Below are 16,287 nucleotides of genomic sequence, written 5' to 3'. Positions count from 1 at the left end.
AACCTATGGAGTGGTGGTTTCTAAATATATCCACAAATTCTTTGAGACCCCTCCCTTCAAATGGTGAAGCAGACCCTCTGAGCGTGGGCTAGACTCACTTCTAATAAACAGAACAAGGCAGAAGTGACAGCATGTGACTTGTGAGACCAGATTAGAAAAGGCACTGGGGGTCCTTCTTGTTCTCTCTTGACTCACTTGCTCCCGTGCTGTGGAGACACTCAACCAGCCCTAAGGAGAGGCCCATATGCTGAGGAACTGAGGGCTCCAGCCAACAGCCAATGTTAGCTCACAAGCAGGTCATTTTGCAGACCCAGTTAAGTTGATGACAACTACCCCAGCCAACCTCTTAACATTGTACAATCTCAAGGAAGAAAGGAAAACCCTGAGCTAGAACTCTCTGGTTATGTCCTCTTAGATGCCTGACTCAGAAACTGTAATTAGATAATACATGCTTGTAGTTTTAAGACACTACATTTTGGGCTCATTTGTTACACAGCAGTAGGTGATGAATATGATATAAATAATGCAAGTCTGCAGGTATTCAGTCCATTGTTTTATTATCTCTTAATTAGCTCTGGTCCCATCTTTGTCACCCTACAGAGAAGCATGACTTAGTGAGTTCTACTCCTTTCCTGTTATGAAAGAGAGTGAAAACAGCCCAAAACTTGGTTGCCAGATATTAAAGGGGGGGTAAAGGGTTTGAGAGATTTCTCAAATTAAACACTTAAAGCTTTGATTCCATTACTGTATGGGGGTTTGAAGGGTCTTTGCTATTGCCATGGATCAGAACTTACAGTGCCGCACGCAGGTCTGAGGGAACCGAGGAGACTGTAATCAACAGCACTGAGAGCCAGCCTGCTACCTGCCCTGCCTCCATTCCTCTTTCCACATTATCCTGTCATGCTCGATGTAGGAAAGAGTTTTGGGAAAGAAAACCGAGAAGGCATGTTACTTACTTCATGATGACGATATAGATGAGATACATCAGCACGAGGACTAAAGACTCCCACCTGTGTAAAACCAAGAATGGCTAGTTAAAGAAAGTCATCACAGGCAGATGTGCAACACACCAGCCGATCTCGAAACATCCATGCCACATGGAGGACAGTTACACCTGGCAAGCAGGGCGAGGAGAAGCCACATGTGCAGACGGGTTACAAGTATTTCCTGGTCTGTAGACACAGCTTTCAATGGGATTGCTTTCGTTCTCTACCTAAAAGGAAAATGCTCCTTCCCTTCCGTCATTCACTCACTGAAAGTTCTGTGAGAGCACAAGTCTACCATAATATTGCTGATTATAGGCCAGTATTTATAAACCCGCCCATAGCTTAATCGTTCACTAAAACTATTCAGATATATTTATAAAGAGCAAACTAGAGAAATTGACAGGGATGACCCAGGGATTGCTGGATAGGAGAAGACAGGCATATGGAGAGAGGGAGGGGGAGGGGGAAGAGAGAAAGGGAGAGAGAAGGAGGGAAGGAGGAGGTTGGGAGAAGAGGGGAGAGGAAAGAAGGGAGAGGAGGGAGGGAAAAAGAGGGAAGGAGAGAGAGGGAGAGAGGCAGAAGGAGGGAGAGAGAGGGAGAGGGAGGAAGATGGAGGGGGAGGGAGAAAGTGAGGCAGGAGGAGGGAAAAAGGGGGGGGAAGGGGGAGGGAGGGAAGGAGGGAGAAAGGACACCTGGGCAGGGAAAGTGCCAGCAGAAAGGATAAGAATGGACAACTGGAAAATGGTCAAGAGAAAGTAAAAAACCCAATGAAATGTACCTTGAGGTTCTGATAATTTGAATACTCCTACTTTATTCATTTTAGTAACTTCCAGTTTCAAAACCAAGGAATTTGATTTCTAAGTTCCCCTTTTAGCTGTAGAACTGAGGGAGTAATTCTGGTTTTGTGAAAAGGTTAGTGGTGAGTGGTCTATGAAGAAATTCTGGGTTATACCTTCCTTTTCTGTTTTCTTCTCAAGTTCTATGTCTAAAACCTGGTCCTTGGGGAAGTATGTGGTCAAATTCAAAAAGGCTACACAGAACGGTTTTTGTTGTAGTGGTGTTTATGACCCCAAAGTGCTGGAAAACAGAGAGACAGTTGTAGGAGGGGAAGCTGGGTCCACCTGTCGCAGTAAGTCCATCCCAAACATTGGTTCCAAATCACTATGCAAGCTGTGTATGTGTATCTGGTAGAGAACGTGCTCTTGGTGCTACCGAGAGAAGAAAGTCAGGGGGTTCAAATCTCTCTACCTTCCTCCACATTTCTCGGCTCCTCTCTCAGCAAACCTTCTCAAAGCCTCACATGCCCTGCACCGTAGCACCTCCCACTCACTGGGCAATTCCTTGAGTCTAATATCCACAGTCGTCCGTCCCCTGACACACTGGTCCAGAGCACCAGCCACCTCCATCTGCATGTGCCCAGGGATGGTTCTCTGCCACCCTGTTCAATGTCCCTGCAGCAACTGAAGGCTGACCACCTGTCCTCATGCATGCAACAGTCTCTTCTCCTCACTTCTGAGAGGCCACACGGCTGGTTTTCCTCTTGTCATGCCCCTAACTTCTCCTTCCCTCCACCTCCCCCACTTCCCCAGGTGAACCTCTAAATATGGGACCCTCTTCTCCTTTTACCTACACGTTCTCCCTGGATGACATCATCTCGTCCTCCTGCTGTAAACACCAGCTGACATCTCCACCCCACACCTCTCCTTGGCACAGGTGCCTATACCCACAGTCAACACGGCTTCTCCATGTGGCATCTACGACGTCAGAGCAGAATCTGGAATTCCTACTTCCTGGCTTCATGCTCCCTGGGCTTTGCCACCTTAATCAACTGGACCACTCCCTGCCTGGTCAAGCTCCAAATCTGGAAATCAGTCTGGAACCCTCCTTGACCCTTGCCTTACATGCCTCAGAACCCCACGTCTGAGGTATTTCCTGAATTGTTGGCTTCAGCCCTCCCCACTGCTACCCACCAGGCCACCTGAATAGCAGCCTCTACACTGGTATCTGTGAGGCTACTGGATCATATCATTCTTCTGTTTCGATCTCTCCAGCTGCTTCCCAACACACTTGAAAAGAGAAAACAAAAAGTACTTCCTGTCTGTAAAACCCAGTTCTTCTATTCCTCCAATTGTCTGTGCCTGGTCTGTGCTCCATCCCACTGGCCTCCCTTCGTTTGCACACACAGAAGCTTCTTTCCTTCTCCAAGGGTCTTTGCACTCACTGCTCCTTCTGCTAAGAATAGTCTTCCCTTCACTCCTTGGCTGGTCCCTTTTATCCTGCAAATGCTGGCGGAAATGTCACCTCTTCCAAGAAGTCTTCCCTGCCTACACCTACTTCTCTATCACAAGACCTTGAGTATGTTCTTTAAACTGCTGACCAGTCTGTGCTTCCCTTGTTTATTTCATTGCTTATTAATGCCTGTTTCAGGCAGTCACTTGACAACACTCCTCATTCTTGACCCCTGCCTTAGCTATCTGGTTTCTCATTTTCCAGAGGCTTAGAGCAGATCCCTTGACAGCTGACTCCCCTTCCCTCCCCAGCTGCCCACTATTCTCTTCTCCGCAGCACAGGGAAGCCCTCAGTTCATCTGCATAGGATGAGACTTCCCTTAAAATCCATTTTCAGTTGCAAGAGACCTTTTGAACATTGTCCTTATTGAAACCAGTGTATGTGTGGCATAAAGTTAATTAGGAAAAATGAGGCTTAGTCACAGTGTTCATTTCGAAGGCAGAGATTCTCGAGATCCAAAGGGATGCCATGTAACTTGGATGCATTTTAATAGACTCAGGAAGGGAAACAGACCCACATCAGTGAACTATTTCAGCTAGGCTGAATGAAGTCCAGCTCTTTGTAAATAGGTAGATAGATACTCTCTAATTCATCTAGAACTTTTCAATGTTTTTTTTTCCCCCTCAAAACAAGCCCTTCCATTGCAATGTTCAAGTAAAATTCTGTTTTGTTACATTTTGGGGATGCCTGTGAGATGGGGGTTCTCTGATTCTTCTGACCTTTCAGGTTTGCTTGCTGGTACCCAGACTCAGGGCTCGCCCAGCGCTTCCTCCATAGGAAATACACGAGGCTCTGTGAGGCCCTGACACTAGCTAGCTGCTGTCCTCTCTGCTTTGGGGCCTGAGTGTTTGATCCAGTCGTGGCTTCATGTGCCTCAGAGTCCCAGGGATCGCCCCCGCCCCTGCCCTGTGCTGTGAGTGTCTCCAAATGACCCCATGATTACATGTCAACCGTCTGCCTCCTCTCTTGTCCCAAAGAGCCCCAAGGTGAAGGCCGACTTTGGTTTTGTGTTCTGTGTCTTGTTCTGGAACAGAGCCTGGGATTCAGGAGGTGTTTAGGAAATAGGCGGAATTGGACAGATTCCAAATACAGACCTCTAAAGTCACATGGCTTTTGTCCCCCTTCTCCCCCACTCCTCCTGGAGCTGGTTCTCCGCCTGCCTCTCCTAACCACAACCCATCCACTGTCCTCCGAGGACCTGGTCTTGTGGCATGATCTGGGTTTGTTCCTTCCCTTCCTGCAAAGTTCCATTTGGAACCACCTTCAACTGGCCCCTGGTTCTCATGCCCAAGATTGTTCTTTCTTGTATTGGAAGGTTTAGTCCCTGTTCCTCCCCATTCTCACCCAGAGGGCATGGCTCTGCTTTCCTAACTGTGGTCCAGAACACTCCATGCTGGTTCCAAGTGCCATACAGGTAGATATTCTCCAGGTCATGTTCCCAGGCCCTCTTTTCTCTCCCAAAGTTATAGCTTGAGGCTCAAAGAAGAAACAAGAACATCAACCTGGATCCTTTTGTTTTCTTGTCAGGCATTCAGACTCACTGAAGACATATTCCAAATTCCTTCTGGCAATATTTTGGGTCTTGTTGGGCTGTTATTATGGATTCAGGGTGAACATCCATCCTAACTGGTAAATCTCCAATGTTTTCTATTTTAAATGTCTTTAGGGGTAGTTACCTAACTGAAAAGCATCAAACATATATTCGCCTGCCTCTTGCTTGCTAACGAGAGTCTATGAGGTTGAGATAGCAAATGAGGACCCCTGGATCTGCAGGAGAGTGGACCCACTTCTAGGATAAATAATGATCTGTCTAGAGTTGTAATTCTATTCTGCCTGGCCATTTATTGGTCAACGTAGACCCAGCTGGGACCAAAGAGGTACAAGGAGGAAAGGTGTTCTTCCTGCTTCCTCCTTCTTGCCTTCAATCCAAACTCAATGCCTGAGACAATAGCAGTCCTCTTGAGACCATGAGGGAAAGGCCAAGAGAAATGCGGAGGCATCATATCACCAACAGCTAGGGTACTTGTTATGTAAGAAAAATAAACCACTGATTCTTTAACCCACTAGAGCTGGTTTTCCACTGTAAAAACCTTCTGCCTGCCCTTTCCTGGCTGCTTGAGATCTGTTGCAGAATGCTGATTCAGGAGTGGTAGAGGCATCTAAGCTGTGGATGATGGGGAAGGGCTACCCCTACGTATTGTACTTCACGAGGCTCCTTTAGTCCTACAGAGTACTCTTGTTTCAGAAGATACACAACTGAAGTTAGTTTCCTTTTGAGGATTTGGGATGAACTGGTTACCTCCCTTGAACTCAGTCGGACATGATGGAGTTTTCTACAACAAGGAATGGAATTCACTATTAAAGGCATTCGTGAAGTATTGCTGTGTTCTAATTGCATAGGTTGAAGAATCTGACATTAAAGGGAGAAATGAGGGGCGCCTGGGTGGCTCAGTGGGTTGAGCCGCTGCCTTCGGCTCAGGTCATGATCTCAGGGTCCTGGGATCGAGTCCCGCATCGGGCTCTCTGCTTGGCAGGGAGCCTGCTTCCCTCCCTCTCTCTGCCTGCCTCTCTGTCTACTTGTGATCTCTCTCTGTCAAATAAATAAATAAAATCTTAAAAAAAAAAAAAAAAAGGGAGAAATGAGAGAAGTCAGCACCTAGACACATCCTTTCAGCAAAACAAATGTTTGTTGGTTGGGTATGAAAAATACCCAATATTTTTGATGGACAGCAAAAAATACCTTAAAGTTCAATATATTTTGCATTTAAATGAGGAGCTAAGATCCCTGGAAGTCCCAGAGCAGTTATGGTCCAGTGGCGCAGACTTGAATCTCTTGGCCTCACTCACGTGGAGAATGTTCTCCATTAGCCCATCCACATAACAATAATTACGTAACAGGTTGGCAGTCTGCGAATGATGTCCTGGTGCCATGAAGCCTCCCCCTTGTTCTTCCCTGCAGCTACTCCTGTGCATGAGCTAAGATTCTAACCCAGCCCAGGCTGGAACCAAACATACTTGGGAATTTGCAATTCATTCTTTCACGGCCTTCCTGTCTCCTTCTCCATGTGGGAGCCTCGGTGCTCACGCTGAGGGCCTGAGGACCTCAGGATCTGAGCCCTTCAGTGCAGGCCCAGGGTTCTAACCTCATAACATCCACAGGAGATCTGGCTTTTGGAATGTAGAGGAAACAGCCTCTCTCTTTCTTGCTTCACACTATCTGAAAGATCCTAAAAGACATTTTGAGGGTAAGGACTGAAATAGGCCCGCTTTCATAGCAAAGCCAGGGAGGTAGAGAAAAGAGAGCTCTCTCTAAGAAAAACCAACAGTAATCCACCCATAGCTATACTTTCTTAAGGTTTTCCGTGCAAAAACAGCAGAGAAATTCCTGAGATCGAATGCAATCATAACTTATCTTTATGGCAGTGTTGTGAGCTAAGAGCAGCAACACTGAGCAACACTTAAGCACCTACTGTTTGGTAAGGTAGAGTGGGGGTCATGCTAAGTGTGCCATCATTTGGAGTAAGAATAGTTTTGCAAGTTTTCTTGTGCTGCACTCCATCCCCAAGAACATGGGAAGAAGATGTCACCACTATGCTTGGATACCTCGTCCAGACAAATCCCATGAAGATGCTCTTCCTGACCACTGACCTGAGGTGCTCCCAGACATCTTAATCCCTTTTAGCCTGCTGGTCTTGGCTTCTCAAAGAAGACCTTCTTATTTCTTATGCGTTGACATAAAAATGGTGTGCCTTAAAACATGTTCTCCTAGCAGTCTCCTTCCTACCCCTCCTGGACAGAGGAATGAGAGTTGGCAAAACTACACTTAACACCTTGGCACGGTGAATCACATTTACCATCAATGGGGCAAGCTCCTCTGCCGTGCCCAAATTCTGAAAATCAGAGATCCTAAGACAAAGAGATGTCACTCCCACAAACGGCTCTGCTCATATGCCAAAAGCTCATTCTAAGCTTTAAATAATACCATAAAAGTTGGTCTGCTTATCTAGTTGGTCTACTAGCTATGCTGTCACACTATCCCACAGATGCTATTTCATGTTTCTCTACATCTACAGATCAAATATTCAAGAATAACATAACAAGAATGCACAACGCACTCAATTTCTATTTCCATTCCAAACATAACTGACTTGCTCAAAACTCACCTGAGAAATGATGCATAGTTGGCCCAAATGTAAATGTTCTCATAGATGTAACCTGGCTAAAGCTTTGTTATCCATTAAAAAAAAAAAAAATTACTGATTTTTCAGAGATCTAAGATAGTCTTGAATGTCAGATAGAACTTTAATGGGTAAAAGACAACAGAAGTGCCTCCATCTCTGGTTCCTGAAACACACATGGTATTTGGAATATGCCAACACAGTCTGCACAAGATCTGTAAGGACCAGGAAATGGCTGACTGCAGAAAGCCCCGTTAAATCACCCCCTCTCACCTGGATGACAAAGACAATGGGATATTATCATCCCAAATGGAAGGCCACCACCCCGGGCCGGGAGGGGCGGGGTGGAGGGGAAGGTCTCTGCTCTGTGAAAGCTGATCTAATGTCTTTGTTGAGGTCCACAGGGAGGTCCCAAGGAGGGCTAGTTGTTCCAAGCTGCCAGGACATTCCCCTTTCTTTCTTCAACCCTGACTCTAGTCTTCAATATATATTCGCCTCCGCCATACAGCCAGGGGGAACTGGAAGGGAAAAGGAGGTACTTACCAGGAAACTTGTTCATCATAAATGAACTGTAAAAAAAAAATAAATAAATACAAAGGACAATTAGACATGCACACACATGTGCGCGCGCACACGCGAGGTCTGCACGCACACGCATGCGCGTCGCCCACCCACGTAGCCAGTTTGGCAGGAATCAGCCTGGGACTGGCCTGCAACACCGAGGATCTGCCGACCAACTTCCCTCTGTGCTGGTTCCGCTTCCTGCTACAGTTAGCGGAAGGAGGTGTTGTTGGCAAGCTGGGGCGGCGTGTTGCGGAGGGGAGAAGCACCGGGTAATCCCTTCCTTTTTGCAACTTCTGTCCAGCGGTGGACAGACTGGGAAGCATGACCACCTTTCTGTGCGGAGCACGAGGCGCTGTCGAATTTTAGATCCGGAAGGGGCTAGGGGAGCCTGGCAGGTGCTTCCAAACATCAGGAACTGGGGGCCGCCTGTAAGACGTTTGCACGTCTCGGGGCTCTCTACAGCGCCTTCCAGCTTTTAGGCAAGCCCTCGGACTTCTGTGTACTCAACGTTTTTCTTTTGGTTGACCTACTTTTTTGTTTGTTTCCTTAAAAGAGTTCATTTTCAAAGGAAACTCTGCATCACAACCAGAAGCAGAGATTCCGCTTGGCTTGCCGCCCTGTGCAAAGGGTGGGAAATCAGCTCAGTGACAAGCCCCAGGGGGCATCGCAGGCTTGCCAGTGCCCTGGGCCATGGGCCTGCCCGTTCGTTCCAAGGAGATTCGCGAGGGTCAGAGGTGGCTGGAAAGATGGACCAGTGCCAAACGGAGGTGTCCCCCCGGATCAGCTAGGATCCAAAGGGAAAGCACAGCAACGATTGAATTCGCTTAAGCCAGAGCCCAAATCACTTCTCACTTTGGGGGAAAGAGTGGTGTCACCCTGGCCCTTTGATTTATACGGGGAAATGGAGCCACAGAGAACACAAGGAATTTTGGGTGTTCAAAGAGCTGAAGGTGTGCAATTAGCTGCAGAGTTGGTTCTAGAACTCAGACCTGGTTCTTAAGTCTTCTTTCCATGACACATTTCCTTCCCCGGAAGGTGCACTGTTGAAAAGTGGAAGCTAAGGGTTGCTTCATCGCTCGCTCTTTACACCTTCATGGGATATGACTGCTCAGGGTACCACCAGCTCTGAGCACTTTTTTCCCGGGGGTCTGTGGCCCTCCAAGACAGACTCCAAGGCAGAAACCTCTGGGTGCAAGGGGTCATTACTGCATGGAGATGGTACACCCAACAGAAGACACGGGCATCACTTCCGTCCTGAGAGAGGATAATAAGCAGCACTTGTGAGACACGCAGAGAAAACTGCACAGCCGAACAGGTGCGGCTCCAAAGACACCAGAAAGGACTTCTCTCCAATTATCCCGAAGGCGCAAAGAGAAGATGAGAACAAAGGGGCCCCACTTATTTGTAGCTCATACTTCCTGACAAGACACTGAAGAAGATGTTGGCTTCAGCAGCTTTGTGACTCTTGTGATCAGATTCAACAGGTTGACATTTGGATGAAAATGTCAAAGCGGAAAGGGAAGAGAATTAAAGAAATAAAGGAAACCATCCTGCAATCCAGGCTGGGTGGTCTGCAGTCCACCCCAGAAGGCATTCACAGATTCTTTTGTACCAACACTGGCTTAAAAAAAAAAAAATCCATTGTCAAGAAATCAGGGAACAGAACAAATGATTTAAGTTGGAAAATATTTCTATTAATTGAAGTTAATTTAGTATCAGTGCTGGAGCAATCAATGCTCGTCACTCAGGAGAGCATGAGATACTGGTAGAGTTTATTAAAGTGCCAATTTAATTTTTGTCTGAAAGACGAAAGGGAAGGCAGGTGATACTGCATAACAGAAAAGCAGCTTTCAGGAGGCCCTTATTCTGTGCCATCTGAGTGACTTGTGGGGGCACAGATCAATAGGTCTTTAACGATTATTTCAGTGATCATATTAATGGGGAAAAAGCAACATAGGCGGAATTGTGCAAAGGATCCCAAAATGAGAATGGGATTTACAGAGAACACAATACATCAGGGAGTAGTGAGGTCTGGACTAGATGCACAACTAAGGACATCATGAGCCTGATGTTAAGGTATCGGGGGTGGCCAGGGAGGTCGGGGGTGGGAATGGGGTTGAGGGAGGCAGACAAGGAGAGAGGCCGATGGTCTTGCTAGGAGTCCTAACAGATGGAGGTGATCTGGAAGCCTCCAGATAATTAAGCAGTGATACCCCCTCACTGACCACTTGTGGCCAGGAGACCGCAGATGCCCGGTGCCTAATGAGCAAACATTGCCTGGGATTCATCTGACTTCTTTTAGAGGGCTGGGTGGAAAAATGAAAGGACTCAGGAAAAAGAACAGTAAAACAGAGAAAAGGAATAGAAGCCAGGCCTTTAACCTACATGGAACAGGCATGTTGGTGGTGGGAAAGGAGGTGGACGGTGAGTTACGAATAACTCTGGACCTTGCTGGTGGCACCTGGATGAGGCTGGGCCAGGGACTATCCCCCACTCAGAAGACTGAAAATGAGGAAATCGACACTGCTCACAGCATATTCCCTCTAGTTCCTGGACCACCCTGACAGAGTGCTGGAATTGCTCTGTCTGAAAAGTCCTAAAATGACAAGGACAGGCGACTTTCTCACTTGATGCTGCTGATGGTTTCAGGGAATGGATCTGTTACTTTGCCAACAGGTATCTTATTTCATTTTATTCCGTTTTATTTTATTTTATATTCTTAAGACAAATACTTCATATCCTTCTGTATTTCCATGTTCTATCTGTGGGTAAAATAAGATGAAACAACTACCTTACTAGGGTAGAAAACTCCCTGAAATAATTTATAGAGGTACTTGGAAACAAGAAATCGTGCCCCCACTTCCACCCGGTCACCACTAGGTGGTGCTCACGTCCTACCCGCTGCCTGTCCACTCTGCCAAGGCAGGGAGGGGGTTTGGAAGGAAGTCAGATCAAGTCCGGTTTCAAGGCTCCATTAAACCTCTTGGGAAGAGGGTAAACAACTCAAGACAGACGGCTTCCTAACGGAGTCTTCCGCTGTTCTGGAGGCAGGATGCATTCTGAGTTGGGGACAGGCAGGTCCCTCAACTCATCCCACCACTCAAACCCTAGGACATGTGGCCTTTGAGGGACCTGCTGTGTGGCCTTCGGAACTGACTCACTCTTATCCCAGTTGGGTTTCTGAAAACAAGTCTTGCTTGGGAAAGCAGCCCTTCGTGCTTTGCTGCTTGTGTTTGCGGCTGCCTCCCGTGACCACATGTGGGTGGTGCAAACCGGTATCTGAGCCCCAGATTTGCTGCACACAGCGGGTCAGGGGACCTGCTCTCTGACTCCAGTGTGGTTCATCCGAAGCTACCTCTGGCTTCGCCCTTAAGCTTTCCACGTGTTCCACAGACCAGCTAAATGTGAACATATATGAACGAATTTGAAAACAAAAAACAAAAAAACAAAAACCCCAAACCACTCTTTTCCTTCAGGCCTCAGAGAAACAGTTGGGTACCATGGAAACCAGCTTTCAGCCCTGGTGTCTGCTCTAGAATTCTTCTGACAGAGACAGGCTTACATCAGGCAGGTGAATCCCTGGATGACAGAGCATCCCAGGGAAATGCGAAGGAAGTGGCATGCTCAAAGCAGAAGAGCAGGGAAAACAAGGGCCAGGAATCGCCCAGGTGTGTGGGCAGCAGACAGCCGGGCTGGCTTCTGAGCAGGGAGACAGGTGGCTGTCCCCACATTGCATGTCAGTCCATGGAGCAGCTTACTCTAAGCCGTAACCACGGAGCAGAAGCAGCCGCACTGAAGAACTTAAAATTTCCATAGCTTGTGCTATCATCACTGGCGCCATTAGAATTTTAACAGCGAAAGTAACAGGAGAAAATCAACACCACCATTCTCTTTCAAGACACTAAAATCCTGAAAAATCTTCCCTCCCTAGCTGGAAATGGAAAACGCACCCCTCCCCCTCCACTTCTCACTCAACAGCATGGAGGCTCCCTCAGGAGTTGTGGCCAAACAGGGACAGGGGGTGCAGATGGCATTCCTTCTGAGGAGAGGAATCCAATGGAATGCACTGGAAAGCTGCTGTTAAGCACCAGTATGGTTTACACTTGAAAGTTTTGTTTGTTTTTTTTTTTTAATTTTAAAAGATTTTATTTATTTGACAGAGAGAGACACAGTGAGAAAGGGAACACAAGCAGGAGGAGTGGGAGAGGGAGAAGCAGGCTCCCCACTGAGCAGGGAGCCTGATGTGGGGCTTGATCCCAGGACCCGGGGATCATGACCTGAACCAAAGGCAGACACTTAATGACTGAGCCACCCAGGCTCCCCCACACTTGAAAGTTAAATGGGATTTTCGACCTCCGGATCTCTAGCAGGCCCACAACAGTGGTGGGGGCTGCAGGAGTGTAGGAAATAAGGACTTCTTCAAAGCAGGGCTTGAACAGAGTTGGTCATCTCGTGTAAATATGCAGAAGCAGGCTATGGAAGGAAGGAAAGCAGATAATGGGATGGATTTAGGATACAGAGGAGGATAGTTGCCAAACCAAAAGGGCTCTGTTTGCTGAGCAGTGCAAAACCAAACACAGGCACATAACTGAAACTTCCAATTCGTTTTCCTTGTGAAAGAGAAGAGGGTCCTCTGTGCATCCCATAGTCTGGCTGATCCATGTCCCTGCTCTAGGACCGAGCACAAGGGAGACCCAGCTTCCTGGTATACCCCAGGAGCCTTTAGAGCACGCCCTTCTTCCTTTCAGTGGCAGCGATAATGTATGACCAGTGGCAGGCAACCCTTTGTATGACCAGAGTTGATTTAAGGAACTTAAGAAAGTCTCACATTCATTCCCTCTGACAATCTTCTAGCCACTGTGGTCAGTTCTCGCTTTCCCAGAAGGAGAGCTGAGATGTAACAAGGGTACCATGAGTGTAAGAGCCTCAGTGTTGCTGAACTGGAGAGAAGAAGCTACCTCCCTGCAAGGGAGGGGTCCGAGGAGGGAGGACAGGAAGCCAGACGGACAGGGCCCTGGAGGCCAGCATGGAGGTGGGGGAAAACAACAGTCATCAATCAACTAGTGTGAGATGTCTTTTCCCTCACAGATAGGGTGACAGAAGAAGATTCTGGATCATTTATGATCAGCTGTCTGAAGAAAAAAGGAATCAGGAGAGGGAAGGCAGGAGCTATTCCTTTCAGTCTAAGAATGTGAAGTAAGAGCAGCAGGCATGTCTCTCTAGTGGATGACTGCATAGCTGGTGAGGGACAATCAGGATGATTTCAAGGATGAAGAGGTGGATTTTATGGGAGGGGGAAAACTGAATTCTTTGCCAGGGCTTAGGGGGTGGGAGAAGGTGGAGAAGTACCATCTTAGACACCTGCAACTCCCCGACCCTAAGCAAATCCCTGAAAGTCTGGGGCCTCAGTTTTGCCATCTACAAAATGGGACTCATGCAATTAGCTAGCTTGCAGAGTCGTGAGTATTGAACTGGAAATTCTTCATGGACAGACCCAGTGTAGTACCTAGTCCTGTAGGAAGTACTGAGTCTATGCAGGTTAAAACTCAGGGATGCCTGGGGCAATGTGTATATATTTTCTCTGGATGGATCTGCTCTCTACAACTGTGTTCTCCGGTATGGTAGGCACTAGCCACATGAGGCTACATAAATTTCAATTAACTAAACTTCAGTTCCTTGGTTTCATTTCCTGCATTTCCCAGAGCTTAATAGCCACGTGTGCCCACTGGCTACACCACTGGACAGTGCCACCCAGGCCATCTCCAGTGACTGGACCAGCTGAATTGTCTCTATCCCCACAAAATCCCATCGAGAGGGGGGATCTGCAAGTAGCCCCCGGAGGAAGAGAGGGAAGTGTTACCTCGGAGGGGCCTCGCTGCTGTGCCCGTGCTCAGGGGGCCCCGAGGGCCCCCAGCTGGTGCCAGCGGCCCACCTGGCCCCTCTCCAGGTACGTAGCACTCCTGACTCTGGATCTGAGAGCCAGTTCAGACATCCGGACCTGTCTCCAAGGCCTATCCACTCCCCCAGGAGGCTTCCCTTCTCCTGTTGCTCACAAACCCCATCTCAAAGCGGAGATGAAGAGTAAAAATAAAGTATTCCTTTTTAGGGCAGCTGTTAGACTGAGGATGTAATGAATCATTTGCATTTATGTAAATTACATGATTATGTAAATTACAGTAACATTTCAATAAAAGAGGCTGTGGGGCCTGCTGGAATTTGGAGAAAGGGTAGGGCTAGGCAGAGCTGTCTGTGGTGGTGGACATTGGCTGGGGTGAGTCAATCAAATGGGAGAGAAGAAGCAAGAGGGTCTGCAAGGCTGTGGAGACTATCTGCTGGGTAGACGCACACAAGGACATGCTCCAAAGAACCCGGAATGCTTTTGGGACCTCAAAGGTGACACTTGTCTTGCAGCGATAGTCTTGAATCATGGGGCGAGCCTGCTGGGCCACGTTCAGCTTCTCCGAGGATGAGGCTTTGCTGTATAGGACGTCACCAGGGCCAAGTGTGGGGGTAGGGGGGACAACGCCTGATGGGGCAGGAAGGGCAGAGAGACACACACTACATGTTTTTGATATCATAACTGCTTTCGACAGTAACACGTTCCTAATTTCCTCTGCTTTGTCCCTGAAACACAACATCAAACCCACCAGAAAATAGCACAGAGCTAAGGTAGGTGAAACCCAAATGCCCAAGGGAAAAAGTCCCTTATCTCTAAGTTAATGGTCTTAAGTTCTGTTGGTTTCAGCGTGTGTTTGCCTTCTGGTCTTCTCCAGCTCAAACCTGCTACAGACCCAGGTAATCACGACTGTCTGTGCGCTCCTAGCCCAGCAACACGAGCATCCCTCCCAAAATTGTCTCCCTTGTTCTCTGGGTCCCCAGGCCCCATGGTTCATTCTTGGGGCTCCTCTGCCCGGGGCTGTAGGGGCTGTAGGGCCTCTCACAGGGATGTACAAAGAAGCAACATCTGGTCCCACTTAGGTGATTCTCATGCACCCGCTTAGTTAGGACTGTCCTGTGGGTGAACAAGATCTTTACCGCATCACCTCCGGAGACCCGCAATTCTGTCTTCTGAACAGTTCAGAACCATAAAAGGGGGAGAGGGTTAAAAAACAACAACAACAAAAAACCCTAATAGTTAAATTGTACGGATAGTTGGCAATTATTTGTGGCTAGGAGGAAGGCTTTTAAATACAGGAATTTTAAGGGTCCTGCCCCACTGCAGGGTCCTATAGAGAAGCCTAATATTCTATAAAGAAGGCCAGAAGAAAAGTGATTTTTTTTACCATGACATTTGGGGAAAACACAGAAAGAGGAGACTAGAACACCCTGACGAAAACAAACAGCAGCTGTGGTGAGCAGCAGCCTGGGGCTGGTCCATGGGACAGATCTGGGGTTGTTGAGAAATGCACTTTGCTAAATGCTGGACTTCTGTATGGAAGACTGTTCTCCTCACCCTGGTTTCAGGTCTCATTTGAAAATGATCCTGAGAATGAACAGCCATCGGCAATCCAGCCAAATAAGCAATCATCCTGCTTCATGTTAGAGAAACTCAACATTTCCTCCGGAAGCGGTCATCGCCAGGCAGCAGGTGGACTATCCCAAGGAAGTGGTGTTTCACTGTATTTGCTCTTGAGTTTCCCTGAAGTGAGTGTGGTGCATTAGAATCGTCTGAGGGGCAGGGCGGGTCCTGGCTGCAGTGAAAGTTCCTGTGTCCTGCCCTGGAGCTTACTGGATTAAGATCTCTGGGTTGCGCTCTTTCCATCAGCATGCTGGGTGTTTCCAGGGTGTACAGAAGTTGGCGGGAACACCGGTAAAAATAAGAAGAACCAAGACCAAACCCTAAGGACTCAAGCTTTTCTCTGCTATTGCTTCCTAACAGTGGAGAAATGTAATTTTTCTCAAAATCAGAAAACTCTAGTCTTCACATCTGGGCTGTAAATACACAGTCCAAATCTGCAGGGAATGGCAGAGAATTACTGGCTTTTGCATCTTGTTGCCATATGAAGGAAACACAGAGCTGCGGCAGCCTGGGTGTCCAGTGGGCTCAGCTCTGCGATTCATGGGCCACATGCTGGGTAGAGGACAGCTTTGCCCAAAGACCCCACTTGGGTGAGTGTCCCCTGCAGCCCAAGGAAGCAAAACTCTTTACTTCCTCACACATCATAATAACAATTACATTAAAAAAAAAAAATCCTGGGCATATTCAGGTAAATCCGACTGAAGACAAGTTATTTCACCCAGAGTCCAGGAGGTGTCTGTGCTGAGAACAG

At 47.7% G+C, this 16,287-nt stretch overlaps 1 protein-coding gene across 1 annotated transcript in view; it reads right to left on the bottom strand.

Annotated features, from left to right (window-relative positions):
• The window catches only part of LOC111141642 (solute carrier family 24 member 3), a 486,337-nt gene that overhangs the window by 44,016 nt on the left and 426,034 nt on the right, over positions 1-16,287 (bottom strand). Inside the window, exons 8-9 of the mRNA XM_022494365.1 lie at positions 7,997-8,022; positions 957-1,010 (exon numbers count right to left, since the gene is read on the bottom strand). Coding sequence (XP_022350073.1) covers positions 957-1,010; positions 7,997-8,022 — 80 coding nt within the window. The remainder of the gene's footprint in view (positions 1-956; positions 1,011-7,996; positions 8,023-16,287) is intronic.

This window comes from Enhydra lutris, unplaced genomic scaffold (assembly GCF_002288905.1).
Source record: "Enhydra lutris kenyoni isolate GAN:26980312 unplaced genomic scaffold, ASM228890v2 scaffoldscaffold6, whole genome shotgun sequence".
Lineage (NCBI taxonomy): Eukaryota > Metazoa > Chordata > Mammalia > Carnivora > Mustelidae > Enhydra > Enhydra lutris.
Note: the sequence above shows the minus strand (reverse complement) of the source record. Positions and strands in the feature narration are given on the sequence as shown.